This window comes from Cervus elaphus, chromosome 9 (assembly GCF_910594005.1).
Source record: "Cervus elaphus chromosome 9, mCerEla1.1, whole genome shotgun sequence".
Taxonomy (NCBI): domain Eukaryota; kingdom Metazoa; phylum Chordata; class Mammalia; order Artiodactyla; family Cervidae; genus Cervus; species Cervus elaphus.
Genome location: NC_057823.1, coordinates 15,601,049 through 15,614,976, shown reverse-complemented (window position 1 = coordinate 15,614,976; position 13,928 = coordinate 15,601,049). Strand labels below are relative to the sequence as shown.

At 40.3% G+C, this 13,928-nt stretch overlaps 1 protein-coding gene across 1 annotated transcript; it reads right to left on the bottom strand.

The window, feature by feature from the left end:
- Window positions 1-4,374: 4,374 nt before the first annotated feature.
- Window positions 4,375-4,793, bottom strand: LOC122700886 (40S ribosomal protein S15a-like). The gene has a single exon (XM_043913915.1). It carries the CDS (start codon window positions 4,791-4,793, stop codon window positions 4,401-4,403), a length of 393 nt encoding a protein of 130 aa, XP_043769850.1. The 3' UTR covers window positions 4,375-4,400.
- Window positions 4,794-13,928: the final 9,135 nt, after the last annotated feature.

Sequence of the window (13,928 nt, the reverse complement as noted above, 5' to 3'; positions counted from 1 at the left end):
GCTACAAAGCCCTCAACATAGAAACTGAGAGGGGTGCATGAGCCCCCAAAGGCAAGAATAGCAACATTTACCATTGAACAATTGATCTGTTCATTTTGGGTTGGCTTGGGGCACCTGATGTATGTAATTTTTGACCAATCAGTTTAAAAAGCTACAATGTCCAGTTTGTCATTTTTATGACTTTTTGATTCCCCAGTCCTTGGGTTTTTTTTTTTTTTTTTGGCTTTCAGTTGGCAGCCTGCGACTCTTTCTCATGACATCCCGGCTATTGTTTAAGAACCAGATGTATATTTAAAACTTAATGATCCAGCTGGTATATTTTTCCTTGATAATCTGTATGGCAATTACTGATTGTCTTATCATGGGTCTGGATGTTTTATGGCCCTTCGGACTGCCTGAAAACTGTAACAACAAGTATAGCTATATAGATTATATATATATATGGAGCAAGATGCTTATGTGAAATTAAAGTTGGACTTAAAAACTAAAATTGAAAAAAATAACCGAGGCCTCAAGCCTTACACTGACTGCCTAACAACTTTTACCTTAATACAAGTTCAATATTTTAATTTTTTATCCTATTTGTACAGTGGTGCATGGCATTTTTGTGAGGGCAAATGGTGGGTGGTTGGGGGAGTCTGTGCATATTTCACCTGAGGGGAAGCCTGCAATAACCACGTGGAAGTAGGTGTATGAAACCCTTTCTCCTTCCAACTTTTTATTGGAACAGATACACCATAGTAAGTTCTTTCCTAGATATTGTTTGTTTTTTAAACTTCTTCACAATCAACCCTGCCCATTCCTGGTTAGTCCCCTTGAAAAGATTTACTTATTTATTTAAGTTTCTTTTTTCAATAGTATAAAACATGTTGAATTAATAAAGAATGAAAGACACTATAAAGTAGTTCCAAAGTGGTAGTGTAACAGGGAAGAGTCAACTTTGACTCTCCCAAGCTAGATCTATTTCTTTAGCCACTTTTGTTATTATAATCACACATAATGGCCTGCCTCATAATCTTGTCCCTCTGCCTACCTGTTAAGCTAAAGTACCTTTGTTCCGAGCCCTTTCCACCTGTAGATGGCAGGAAGGAAGAAATTAAACACATCCCCCTGCCTGAGGCTTGCCATTCTAGGAGATATATGCAAGATTAAATGGACTTTTGTTTCCTCACCTCACCCCATCTCTGATCCATAAAAGAACCTGGCATCCAGACTCTGACAAGATGGTTATTTTGAGGCAATAGTCTGCCATCTCCTGGGTCACCTGGCTTTCTGAATTAAAATAGTATTCCTTGCCTCAACCCCTCCTCTCACCAATTAATTAGCCTCAGTAAGAGAGGTGAATTTCAGAGGGAAGAAATTGCATTGTTACATTCCATTTATTTAGAATTTTTGTTTTACCTTTTTCATTTCCTGAGTGAGTATGGTGAGTTCTTTTGGATAAAACCTTTTGTTTTATTTGATGTCAAATGATATTCCAGGATTTAGACTTGCAGACAAAAAGTATTCAAGTATGATTCATTGTGTAATAAACTTCCCTTGAAAATAATGATTGACATATTTTTTTTCTGAAAGGAATAGATGTCAGGGGTTTTCTGGGTGAACTATTAGAAGTGGCTTATAATTTTCTTCTCTCACTTCCGCATAAACACATAATTCATAATTCTCATTCCACATAAACATAATTTTCATGAATTGCCCCCTTGCAGCCTGTGAGGGGAAGAACTTGAAGGCCCTTATATATTTGGAATCATAGAGTTTATAGCTTTGTCAGATTGGCCTCTTTCAGATAGCAATACACTTCTATGCTTTCCGTCATGTGTTTTCATAGCTGGAGATTTCATTTCTTTAATTAGGGAACAGTTTTTTTTATCATATGGATGTACCAGTGATTATTTGACTCTTTCAGGATATGCTGCTTATCTATTAACTCATGCCAGGTGTGAATTAAGCCCATACAGGTATTTCTGTGTAAGTTTTGTGTGAATACAAGAGTTGACCTCTTTTGGACAGATAGCAAGCAGTGGTATTGCTGGGTCTTAAAATATGTAATAAGAGTATATTTTGTTTTCAATGAAAGCTCCTGTCTTCCTTCTTAAAGGTACCAAATTCCATTACCCTAGCACTGAGTCTGCCTGCCAATGTGGGACATTCAGGTTTGGTACCTGGTCCAGGAAGAGAACCTAGAGAAGGAAATGGCAACTGACTCCAGTATTCTTGCCTGGAGGACCCCATGGAGCCTGGCATGCTAGAGTCCATGAGGTCACACACAGTCAGATATGACTTAGTGAGTGAACAACAAGAACAACAGCAGTGAATGAGATTATCTTCACATCTATTTGGTGTTCTGAGTGTTTTCCTTTTTACTTATGAAATGTGTGTAGATGAAATGTATAGACAAAAATGCTATATGATTGAAACAAATATCATTTTAAGAACACTGACTTTGGTGTGAAAAGTCTTTCACCTTCTTCATTATTATCCACCGTCTGCAGCACATTCCGGAGAAGGCAATGGCAACCCACTCCAGTACTCTTGCCTGGAAAATCCCATGGATGGAGGAGCCTTGTAGGCTGCAGTCCATGGGGTCGCTAGGAGTCAGACACAACTGAGTGTCTTCACTTTCACTTTTCACTTTCATTCATTGGAGAAGGAACTGGCAACCCACTCCAGTATTCTTGCCTGGAGAATCCCGTGGACAGGGGAGCCTGGTGGGCTGCCGTCTATGGGGTTGCACAGCATCGGACACAACTGAAGCGACCTAGCAGCAGCAGCAGCACATTCTAAGATAGAGGGTAAAGTCTGCATGAATTTTTAATGAATGAGTCTTCTGAGGAGAACTGGAAGCTTTTCTTCCTATTCCTATCACCAAACATGGGCATCCAGGAGGCCTGTAGAAATCAAATTTTTACCAAAGCCCACCTGGCCACACAGTCCTAAAGTCCTCCAGGCCTTCAGAAGTAATCTAATGTTCCTGACTAAATGTAAACCTTCTTGTGGGGAAGCCCTGCTTTTAAGTTGTCTAATAAAGATCACAGCCTGTGTGCTTCCTTTTCCTCTCTCTCTATAATTTCATGCAGCTTGGAAGTTATTTAAACTTAGAGCTCAGACCTGAGGAAAAAGGAATAACAACTGAGACCACAAAAGCCCTCTACTCGTGTGTCTCTGAGCTTCTACCAGCCAAACTAAAGAGCCCACACTGAGATAATAGCCAGAATAGCTCTTTCTGGTCAAGCCCTGTCCCCTTGAGGAAAGGATAATAAGAGCTACAGATAGCAAGCATATTCACTGAAGTTCATATGCACTGATGGTGAATTTGCCCATTTAAAGTTTTCATCAGTGGATTCCTCCAAAACAACATAAAGTCTCCATTCTGCAATTGCAGGACCTAGTGTTTCCTGAGTAGACACCCTAGCTGCTGCCTGGCCAAATTCCAGTCTGGAGTTTATGGCATTAGAAGCTGTGATTCCCAAGCTCATGAGAAAATTTGAAGTAAAGTCTTCATGAGAATCTCATGAAAAAATTTGAAGTAAAGTCTTCCTAGAACAATGAGACAGGTGACTTCAAAGGGTAACTGGTGTCTCCAAAACTGGGAAAGAGAAAATAAAGAGGGTTCTCAAATATGGCACAAATATTGTTTTTAAGGCCTGCGCTGGGGGGAAAAAAAAGTTGTTTTGCATTACACATGCAAAAATGAAAGAAAAATATCCATAAACCTCAGAATAACCTTCTTTAACACAAGATTTAAAATACACATAATGATAGTAAGTGAAGGAAAAGAAAGACAGAAACAGAAGGTATAACTAAAAATCACTGAGATTTTTCCAAAAATTATGACAGACAACAACGGTAGACCCATGAAGCTCAGTGAACTTTAAATATGAAAACACCTGAAATGGAGACCAAAGTATATCTTATTCAAAGCAAAGAAAAATCAAAGGCAAAAGAATATATTTTAAGAATCTAGAGTAGGTGGGGCGGGAAACATCCCTGGTGGTCCATGGTTAAGAATCTGCCTGCTGATGCAGGGGACACAGCTTTGATCCCTGGTCCAAGAAGATCCCACATGCCTCAGGACAACTAAGCCCTTGCACCCTTAGAGCTCATGCTTTGCAACAAGAGAAGCCACTTCAATGAGAAGCCCATGCACCACAGCTACACAGAAATCCCTACGGGACTCAACCAGAGAAAGCTCACATGCAGCAACAAAGACCCAGGGGAGCCAAAAATAAATAAAGTTTTTTAACTGTATAGGATTCTATAACAAGCAGTATCATCCTTAAAAAATAAATAAGAACTTTCTGAGACAAAAATTGAGGGTGTTTGTCATTACATTGAAGTTGATGTCAGTCAACCTGCTTCCCCCCCGCCAAAGCATTTTATTTGTACGTATTACATCCCTAGAAAAAGAATCCAAGGATTTTCCCTCCTGTATGTTTTCGTCTTGCTTCTTCATGGTCCATGATGCCAGCTGAGGCTGTCAGTACAATGAAACCAAACTGACGGGATGGGAGCAGGTTATTCTGCCATTTTTCTAGATCTTTGAGTTGCACATCAAATCTGGGGCTGATCACTCCACACTTATTTAGCCTGCCTGTGACGTTCACAACAATTTTCCCAGCCCTGTGATCATCAATGATTTCAAATTCGCCAATGTAACCATGCTTCATCATCACTGTTAGAAACCTGACGATGACTTTGGAGCATGGCCAAATACAGACCTGGTGTTTGCCTCTCTTTTCAGCGTTGTTGATACTCTTGAGAGCATCAGCCAGGACATTCATGCGAACCATTCTGGCGGTACAGAAAGATGGCGGAAAGAGGACGGGAGGGGCGAGCGCACGGAATTATGGGTTCAGTCAACCTGCTTTGAAAGAAATGTTCAAAATTCATAAAAAGAATACAAATGATGAAAGCAAATTAGAAGAAGACAATTTTTTATAATTGTTCTATAATTTATTTTTTTATTTTTTCCATTTATTTTTATTAGTTGGAGACTAATTACAATATTGTAGTGGTTTTTGCCATACATTGACATGAATCAGCCATGGATTTACATGTGTTCCCCATCCTGATCCCCCCTCCCGCCTCCCTCTCCATCCCATCCCTCTGGGTCTTCCCAGTTCACCAGCCCTGAGCACTTGTGTCATGCATCCAACCTAGGCTGGTGATCTGTTTCACCCTTGATAGTATACTTGTTTCAATGCTGTTCTCTCAGAACATCCCACCCTCGCCTTCTCCCACACAGTCTAAAAGTCTGTTCTGTACATCTGTGTCTCTTTTTCTGTTTTGCATATAGGGTTATCCTTACCATCTTTTTAAATTTCATATATGTGCGTTAGCATACTGCATTAGTCTTTATCTTTCTGGCTTACTTCACTCTGTATAATGGGCTCCAGTTTCATCCATCTCATTAGAACTGATTCAAATGAATTCTTTTTAATGGCTGAGTAATATTCCATGGTGTATATGTACCACAGCTTCCTTATCCATTCGTCTGCTGATGGGCATCTAGGTTGCTTCCATGTCCTGGCTATTATAAACAGTGCTGCAATGAACACTGGGGTGCACGTGTCTCTTTCAGATCTGTTTTCCTCGGTGTGTATGCCCAGAAGTGGGATTGCTGGGTCACATGGCAGTTCTATTTCCAGTTTTTTAAGGAATCTCCACACTGTTCTCCATAGCAGCTGTACTAGTTTGCATTCTCACCAACAGTGTAAGAGGGTTCCCTTTTCTCCACACCCTCTCCAGCATTTATTGCTTGTAGACTTTTGGATAGCAGCCATTCTGACTGGCATGTAACGGTCCCTCATTGAGGTTTTGATTTGCATTTCTCTGATAATGAGTGATGTTGAGCATCTTTTCATGTGTTTTTTAGCCATCTGTATGTCTTCTTTGGAGAAATGTCTGTTTAGATCTTTGGCCCATTTTTTGATTGGGTCATTTATTTTTCTGGAATTGAGCTGCAGGAATTGCTTGTATATTTTTGAGATTAATCCTCTGTCTGTTTCTTCATTTGCTATTATTTTCTCCCATTCTGAAGGCTGTCTTTTCACCTTGCTTATAGTTTCCTTTGTTGTGCAAAAGCTTTTAAGTTTAATTAGGTCCCATTTGTTTATTTTTGTTTTTATTTCCAATATTCTGGGAGGTGGGTCATAGAAGATCTTGCTGTGATTTATGTTGGAGAGTGTTTTGCCTATGTTCTCCTCTAGGAGTTTTACAGTTTCTGGTCTTACATTTAGATCTTTAATCCATTTTGAGTTTATTTTTGTGTATGGTGTTAGAAAGTGTTCTAGTTTCATTCTTTTACAAGTGGTTGACCAGTTTTCCCAGCACCACTTGTTAAAGAAGTTGTCTTTTTTCCATTGTATATTCTTGCCTCCTTTGTCAAAGATAAGGTGTCTGTAGGTACGTGGATTTATCTCTGGGCTTTCTATTTTGTTCCATTGATCTATATTTCTTCAATCTAAATTGAAGAAGACAATTTTTATATTATATATAAAAAATGTAAAAACTAATTTATGTAAAAAAAAAACACAACGATGACATTGCTAATGAAATCCTTGTGGAGTGAAATAAGAGATGGGGGAATTGAGAATAGTGTGGTATGAGGTACCTGTAGAACCACTGCAGAAGTCAAGTGTTACTTGACAGAGGATGTGGGTTAGTTCTAAATGTATACCAAAAACTCAAGGGCAACTACTAAAAACATTTTTTTTTTAAATATGTAATTGGTAGCATAAAAGAGGATAAAATGAAGAATCAGGTAAAATGCCCAATTAAAGCCAGAGAAGGTAGAAAAAAGGGGGAAGGAAATTGAACAAAAGAGCCAGGGCAACAAACAGAAACAGTAGAAGGTATGGTAGATATTAACCCAACTGTAATCACCACTTCAATCACCAATAGTCTTAAAACAAATGAAAGACACATACACTAATATCAGATGTTAAAAATTCTAATTTTATGTTGTATACAAAAAAACTCACTTTAAATATGAACACACAGGTAGATGAAAGGTAAAGGGATACAGAAAGATGTACCATGCCAAAACTAATCAAAAGAAAGGTGGCATTGGAATATCAATTTCAGACTATGCAGATTTCAGACCTAGGAAACCTGAGATGAAAAGCAGCTTTACATAATGACAGTAAGCTGCATTCTCCAAGAAGGCAAATGAATCCTTCATGTGTACACTCAGAACAACAAAGGGGCAAAATAAAGCAAAGCCTGAAAGAATGTAAGGACAAATACATTAAACCATCATTATAGTCATACATCCTCACCCTCTTGTCAAAAGCTATAAATTTCATTAGGCAGAAAATCAGGAAGGACAGAGTTGAACTGAATAAGCACTATAAAACAACTCTATTTAATTGTAATTTATGGAATGCTTTATGCAACAAGGACAGAATACACATTCTCAAGTTTACCTGGAACATTCACCAAGACAGAACACACACTCTGAGATATAAAATGTGCCTTAACAAATCTGAAAAAAAAAAATCATATAAACTATGTGAAAGTGAAAGTCGCTCAGTCATGTCTGACTCTTTGCGACCCCATGGACTATATATAGTCCATGGAATTCTCCAGCTCAGAATACTGAAGTGGGTAGCCTTTCCCTTTCCCAGGGGATCTTCCCAACCCAGGGATCAAACCCAGGTCTTCCGCATTGCAGGTGGATTCTTTACCAGCTGAGCCACCAAGGAAGCCCCTCAAAGACATTTATCTAGATATAAATAATAACAATAAAAAAGATATAGATGTCAATAATAGCAAGAAAGCTGGAAAGCACATCAATATGTGGAGATCCAACAAATTTTAAAATAATACATAAGATCAAAGAAGTCTCAAGAAAAAGGAAATTTATTTTCAACTAAATGAAGCAAAAACATGTTTCAAAAGATGTGGGATGCAGCAAAAGCAGTGCCTAGAGGGAAGCTTATGCCAGGAAACAAATATACTGGGGAAACACCAAGATGCAGAATTTAAAAGATAATAAAAATTAGGGGAAAAATATAACATAATTGTGGGATATTGATGGAGAAGAAAATTTTAACTCTTGGTTATTTGACAAGATTAGCAACACTGATAAAGATCTAGTCAAGATAACTAAGAAAGGGGAGACAAAAAGTATGAATATCAGAAAGGAACAGAGAGGTAAATGAAAATGAAAAAGGATTTGATAAAATCCAACATCCATTGATGATTACAAACTACTAACAGAGGTAACTTTCACTTCTTGAGAAGGAACACCTTCATGAGTCCTGTGGCCAAATCTAAAACATGATTATCCCTGTAAAATATCTGAAAGGATCCATATACAATGACAAAGATAGCTTCTGGAATTAATAAGAGGCTGAGATCAATGGTTCATCAATTGCTTTCCTACAGACCCAAGTGAACTTGGACCCAAGTACTCAAATGCACTCAAAACTTGGACCAAGAGGGAAAAGCAATTCAAATGAAAAGGAAATCCTTTAAACAAATACCACGGGAAATAAAGCATAGTTACATAAAGCACACACATGCACACAGACATACAACAAATGTAGACACAGACCTTACACATTTCAAAAAAATTTCAAAACATTTGTTAGATCTAAATGTAAAATGCAAAAGCAATAAACTCCTAGAAAATAATAAAGAAGGAAATGTAGGTGACTTTGGGTTCTTTGATGAATTTTCAAATATAACACAAAATGCAAGGTCTGTAAAAGAAAACAAAAATGTAGAATTTCACTTCATAGGAAGGAAAAAAACACCTTGCTCTGAGGAGGATGGTGTTAAGAGAACGAAAAGGCAAGCCAGGGTGCAGGGGAAAAAATCTCTGCAAAACTCCTATGTGATAAATGATATGGTATCCAACATATCCAAAGAACTATTAAAGCTCAATAGTAAGAAGAATAAAACCTAATTAAAAATAGGCAAGACGTTTGAATAAACAGTTTCCCAAAGAAGATATATTGAAAAGATATAGGCTATATGAAAACATACTCAACATCAAATGTCAATGGGAAATGGAAAATAAAACAGCCATGAGGCATCAGGAGACAGTCATAAATGGCTCAAATTCAAAACACTTGAACACAAAATATTGGTGAAGATGTGGATATAATCCTGAGTTAATGCTGAGGGGAAAGGAACTTGGTATCCCAATAATGAAAGATAGGAGATTTCCATCAAGAAAATAGACTCTTACTATGTATAGTAAGATCCAGCAATCACACTCTGTGAGTAGTTTGCTATTTATCCCCATGTTTGCAGAAAATTTGTACACAAAGTTTACCCATGATTCACATGAGTTAAACAAGATATGCTTCAACAGTCAAATAAATCATCAGTGGTATATTCATATGATGAAATACTCAGTGATAAAAAAGAAGTGAAGCGGCTTCCCTGGTGATCCAGTGGGTAAGAATCTACCTTGCAATGCAGGGCACATCAGTTTGATCCCCCACATGCTGTGGGGCAATTAAGCCAGCACGCCACAACAAGTGAGCCTGTGCCCCACAACTTCTGAAACCCCCATGCCCTAAAGCCCATGCTCCAAACAAGAGAAATCATCAGCAAAAAGTAGCCCCCACTCTCTGTAACCTCACACGCACAGCAAAGAAGCCCCAGCGCAGCCAAAAATAAATGAGGTTTCAAGCCATGGAAACACATGGAGGAAGCTTAAAAGTATATTGCTAAGTGAAAGAAGACAATCAAACAAGGCTATATAGTGTATGGTTCCAAGCATCTGACAATCTGGCAAAGACAAAAGCATAAGACAGTAAAATGATCTTCGGTTCTGAAGGATTTGGGGGCTAAAAAAAGAGACGAATCAATAGGTGAAGCACAAAGTATTTTTAGGGAAGTGAAAGTACACTGCTGTGCTGTGCCTAGTCGTGTTCAACTCTTTGCGACTCCATGGACTGTAGTCCACCAGACTCCTCTGTCCATGGGGATTCTCCAGGCAAAAATACTAGAGTGGGTTGCCATGCCCTCCTCCAGGGGATCTTCCCAACCCAGGGATTGAACCCAGGTCTCCCTCATTGCAGGCAGATTGTTTACCATCTAAGCCATCAGGGAAGCCCAAGAATACTGGAGGGGGTAACCTATCCGCATTGCAAGAAGATTCTTTACCTGCTGAGCTACCCAGGAAGCCCAAAAGTACACAACATGTGCAAAAACAATGGACAGAAGTATTTGCCAAACCCAGGAGGCGTTAAACATACATTATGCAATACAATCCAAAAAACCCATGCTAAAGTAATCTATGGACTTTAATACATCAGTATTGGTTCAACAATTGTCACACATGATTTTTTTTAAGTGAATTCTGAGTTATGTGAGAACTCTATAATTTCTGGTCAATTTTTCTCTTAACCTAAAAGTGATCTAAAAAGCTGAGTCTGGAGTTCCCTGTTGTTCCAGTGGTTAGGACTCAGTGCTTTCACTGCCCTGGCCCCAGGTTCAATCACTGGTCAGGGAATTAAGATCCCGCAAGTTGTGTGGTGCAGCCGCAAAAAAAAAAAAAAAAGAAAGAAAAGAAACTTAAGTATATTAGGGGAGAAAAATGAAGAAAGATCTGTACAACTCACCCCTGATGACTGCCTGATGTTTAGTTAGATGTGGTGACCACTGGGTTTGGTTCTCCATCAAGGCTTTCCCAATTCAAGGATAAAGGGCAGCTAGTCTCCATTGACCTCCATCAGGCACCAGGGTGCACTGTCATCCTTAGTCCAGGCACTTCCCTGAGCCATGCATTCAGTTGATTCCCGGCAACTACGCAGGGAACCAAGGTGTTGGAGAAGGGTGACTCCTCCAGCACCACAGGATCTTTCAAAGGACCAAAGAAAGAAATGCCCTCTCTCCAAGGGAGGTATAAGCCAGACAGACAAGGTTTGGCTCCATCATACAGCAAGTAAGTGTGAGCAGCCGAGCTGGGCTGCTGTTTCCAGGACCAGGGCTATAACAGGCACCTCGGTGGAGGGTCATACGATCAGAGCTTACGGGAGGCCTCTATTTTCTAGAGAACCCGGAATATGAGTAACTGAGCAAGACGCTATTAGTCCTTCTGGAAACAAGACAGCTGCCTCTTGTCTGCAGAAAAAACAGCCTCCTAAGCCTTCTTCATAGTAGACTAAATTTAATCAGAGACAAGAGAAAATGCAAAAAGAAAGAAAAACAGTCAAGCAAGACAAAGTAATATATGGAATACATTCTATGGAATAATAAATAATGCAAGAAGTTAACTCTAGGGGCTACCTGGTTGGCTAAGTGGTAAAGAATCCACCTGCCAATGCAGGAGACACCGGTTCAATCCCTGATCCAGGAAGATCCCACATGCCTCTGAGCAACTAAGCCCATGTGCCAGAACTACTGATCCGTGCTCTAGAGGCTGGAAACTGCAACTACTGAGCCCACATTCATGGGCCCTGCACCCTAGAGCGCCTGCTCCAGAACAAGAGAAGCCACCGCAATAAGACCCCACTCACCACAACTAAAGAAAAGCCTGAGCAGCGACAAAGACCTAGCACAGCCAAAAAACAAAAGAAAAGAAAAATTTTTTTAAATATTTTAAGAAGTTAACTCTATGCTGCCCACAATCAGGCAGACCCCAGACTGTTTGGAACTAGAAGTCTGATGATGTTAACTCCAGATTACCTCACCAACCAAACAATCAGAAGAATGTCCACGAGCTGACCACATATCCCACAACCTCCTCCCTCACCCTGTCTTTAAAAACCTTTCTCAGAATCTTCCAGAGAGCTCAGGCCTATTAAGTTCTAGCTATCTGGATGCCTGGCTTGATGCCCTGCAATAAACACTACACTTTCCTTCACCACATCCCGGTGTCACTAGCCTGGCTCTGCTGCCCAACAGCAAGTGGACCCAAGTTTGGTTCCATAAGCCCACGGAGATAATTACAGCCCTACCAGCATATAAATGTGAGACCCAGGGCAGTGCCTTGCATCAGAAGCCTATGGACAACTGAAGGCCTTCCTCCAGAGAGCCTCCCATCATGGCCCACGGGGTTAGAGGCCTCCTCCATGACACAGATAGCTTTACGGAGCTTAAGAAATCAGAACTTAAGTTGGATTTGAACCAACTCCTTTTCTGTATCAACTGAGACTGTGGGTGTTGGTCCACCACTACCAAGAGGGTAAAGATCTCTGCTGCAGTAGATGCAGGGCCAACAGCCCCACAGTGACTTAAAACTTGGGATGAGTCTTCTGGAATCTCACCACCTACTGACTGCCTTTATTCCTGTCTCTTTTCATTTCTCTCTGAAATAACTGCTGTCTATGCAGTATTCTTGAAATCCCATGGACAAAAGGAGCCTGGTGGGCTACAGTCCATGGGGTCACAAAAGATGAGTCATGACTTAGCATCTAAACAACAACCAAGTAGTGACTATCTTTTGGGCTCACCTCCTTCACAGGTACACTCATCCTCCTAGCCCCGAGTCCTCCCTCCAGGTCTAATGCCTGGGTAAACCCAACCTCAGTCACACCTTCACTCTAAACACAGGTTCCAGCTAAGACATCAACCTAGGACCACTGTAAGGAGAGCCCCGTTCTCATATTCCTGCTCCCAACTCAGTGTCCTCCAACTAGAGAGGAAACTCCTGTTCCCCAACTCAGAAACTTCTAACTCTGAGACCTCCAAACTGACAACCAAGGCTTGGTGGAGTCAGCAATGACACACGCAGGAAAACTTCACCAGCAAACACCATCTCACAGAGGAGGAGCCTCCCGGCTTTCTTATCAGCCTGTCCAAGTAAGACGCCCCAGTGGAAAAGGAGTGAGGCTTAACTTTCACTAGTGAAGCATCCAGTATGTGGATCCCAAGTAATCATCTCAAGAACAAAAAAGTGCAAGAAAAACAGGCATTTCGCACTGGATTGTTTATAAAGAAACACTAAAAGTAGTAATTAAAACTGGTTAGCTGAGCATGGCTGGAGTTAAGAGCAGAGAAGTGGGGGAATATATAGAGAAGGGAATCTGAGATACTTTCCTCCCTTGGGAATTTAAACTATGTAAAAACTGCAAGTTCTGGTCCTTTTAGGGGGGCAAGGGTGTGTTGTGTGTTTGTTACTCATCGGTGTCCGACTCTTTGCGACCCTACGGACTATAGCCTGCCCAGCTCCTCTGTCCATGGGATTCTCCAGGCAAGAATACTGGAGTGGGTTGCCATTTCCTTCTCCAGAAAAAAGGAGTTGTGGGAAAGGATAAATTAGGAGGTTGGGATTAACATACACACACTACTATGTGTAAAATGTGTTTTCCAGCTGGCTGGAAAAGAATCTGCCTGTCAATGCAGGAGACATGGTTTCCATTCCTGGGTCGGAAAGATCCTCTAGAGAAGGGAATGGCTATCCACTCCAGTCTTCCTGCCTGGATAATTCCACACATAGAGGAACCTGGCAGGTTACAGTTCATGGGGTTGTAAAGAGTCTGACATGACCGAGCAACTTTCACGTTCATTTTCCAATTTAAAAAAAAGAGATAAAGGGACAAAAGCCTCTGAAACCAAAAGATTTGATGGGCTTCCGCATTGGTGAACACGTAGTGGTGCTGGGGCTGTGGCAGGCCTGGAGGGGACATGGAAGTTCTGTGCCTCTTCTGTGCCAAACCTTGCCCTACACATCTCTTCCATCTGTTCATCTGTATTCTTCAAAATATCCTCTGCAATAAATCAGCAATAACAACTTAAAATTTATCAGATTCTTTAAACAGAAAATGGATATAAAACTGCAACCTATAGTGCTTGCTTCAGCAGCACATATACTTAAAAAAAACTGCAACCTATAAAAAAAGCAACCTTTCAAACTAAAAAACAAGGGACATTAAGGTTTGTCCGGCTATTATAGTAAACAGAATGGTTCCCTGATGACCCTCCATGTGGTCAAGGAACACTCTGGAAGAGGCATAGGGCTT

Coding starts and splice junctions, on each gene's coding strand:
- LOC122700886 (XM_043913915.1), bottom strand. CDS start 4,793: ATGGTTCGCATGAATGTCCTGGCTGATGCTCTCAAGAGTATCAACAAC.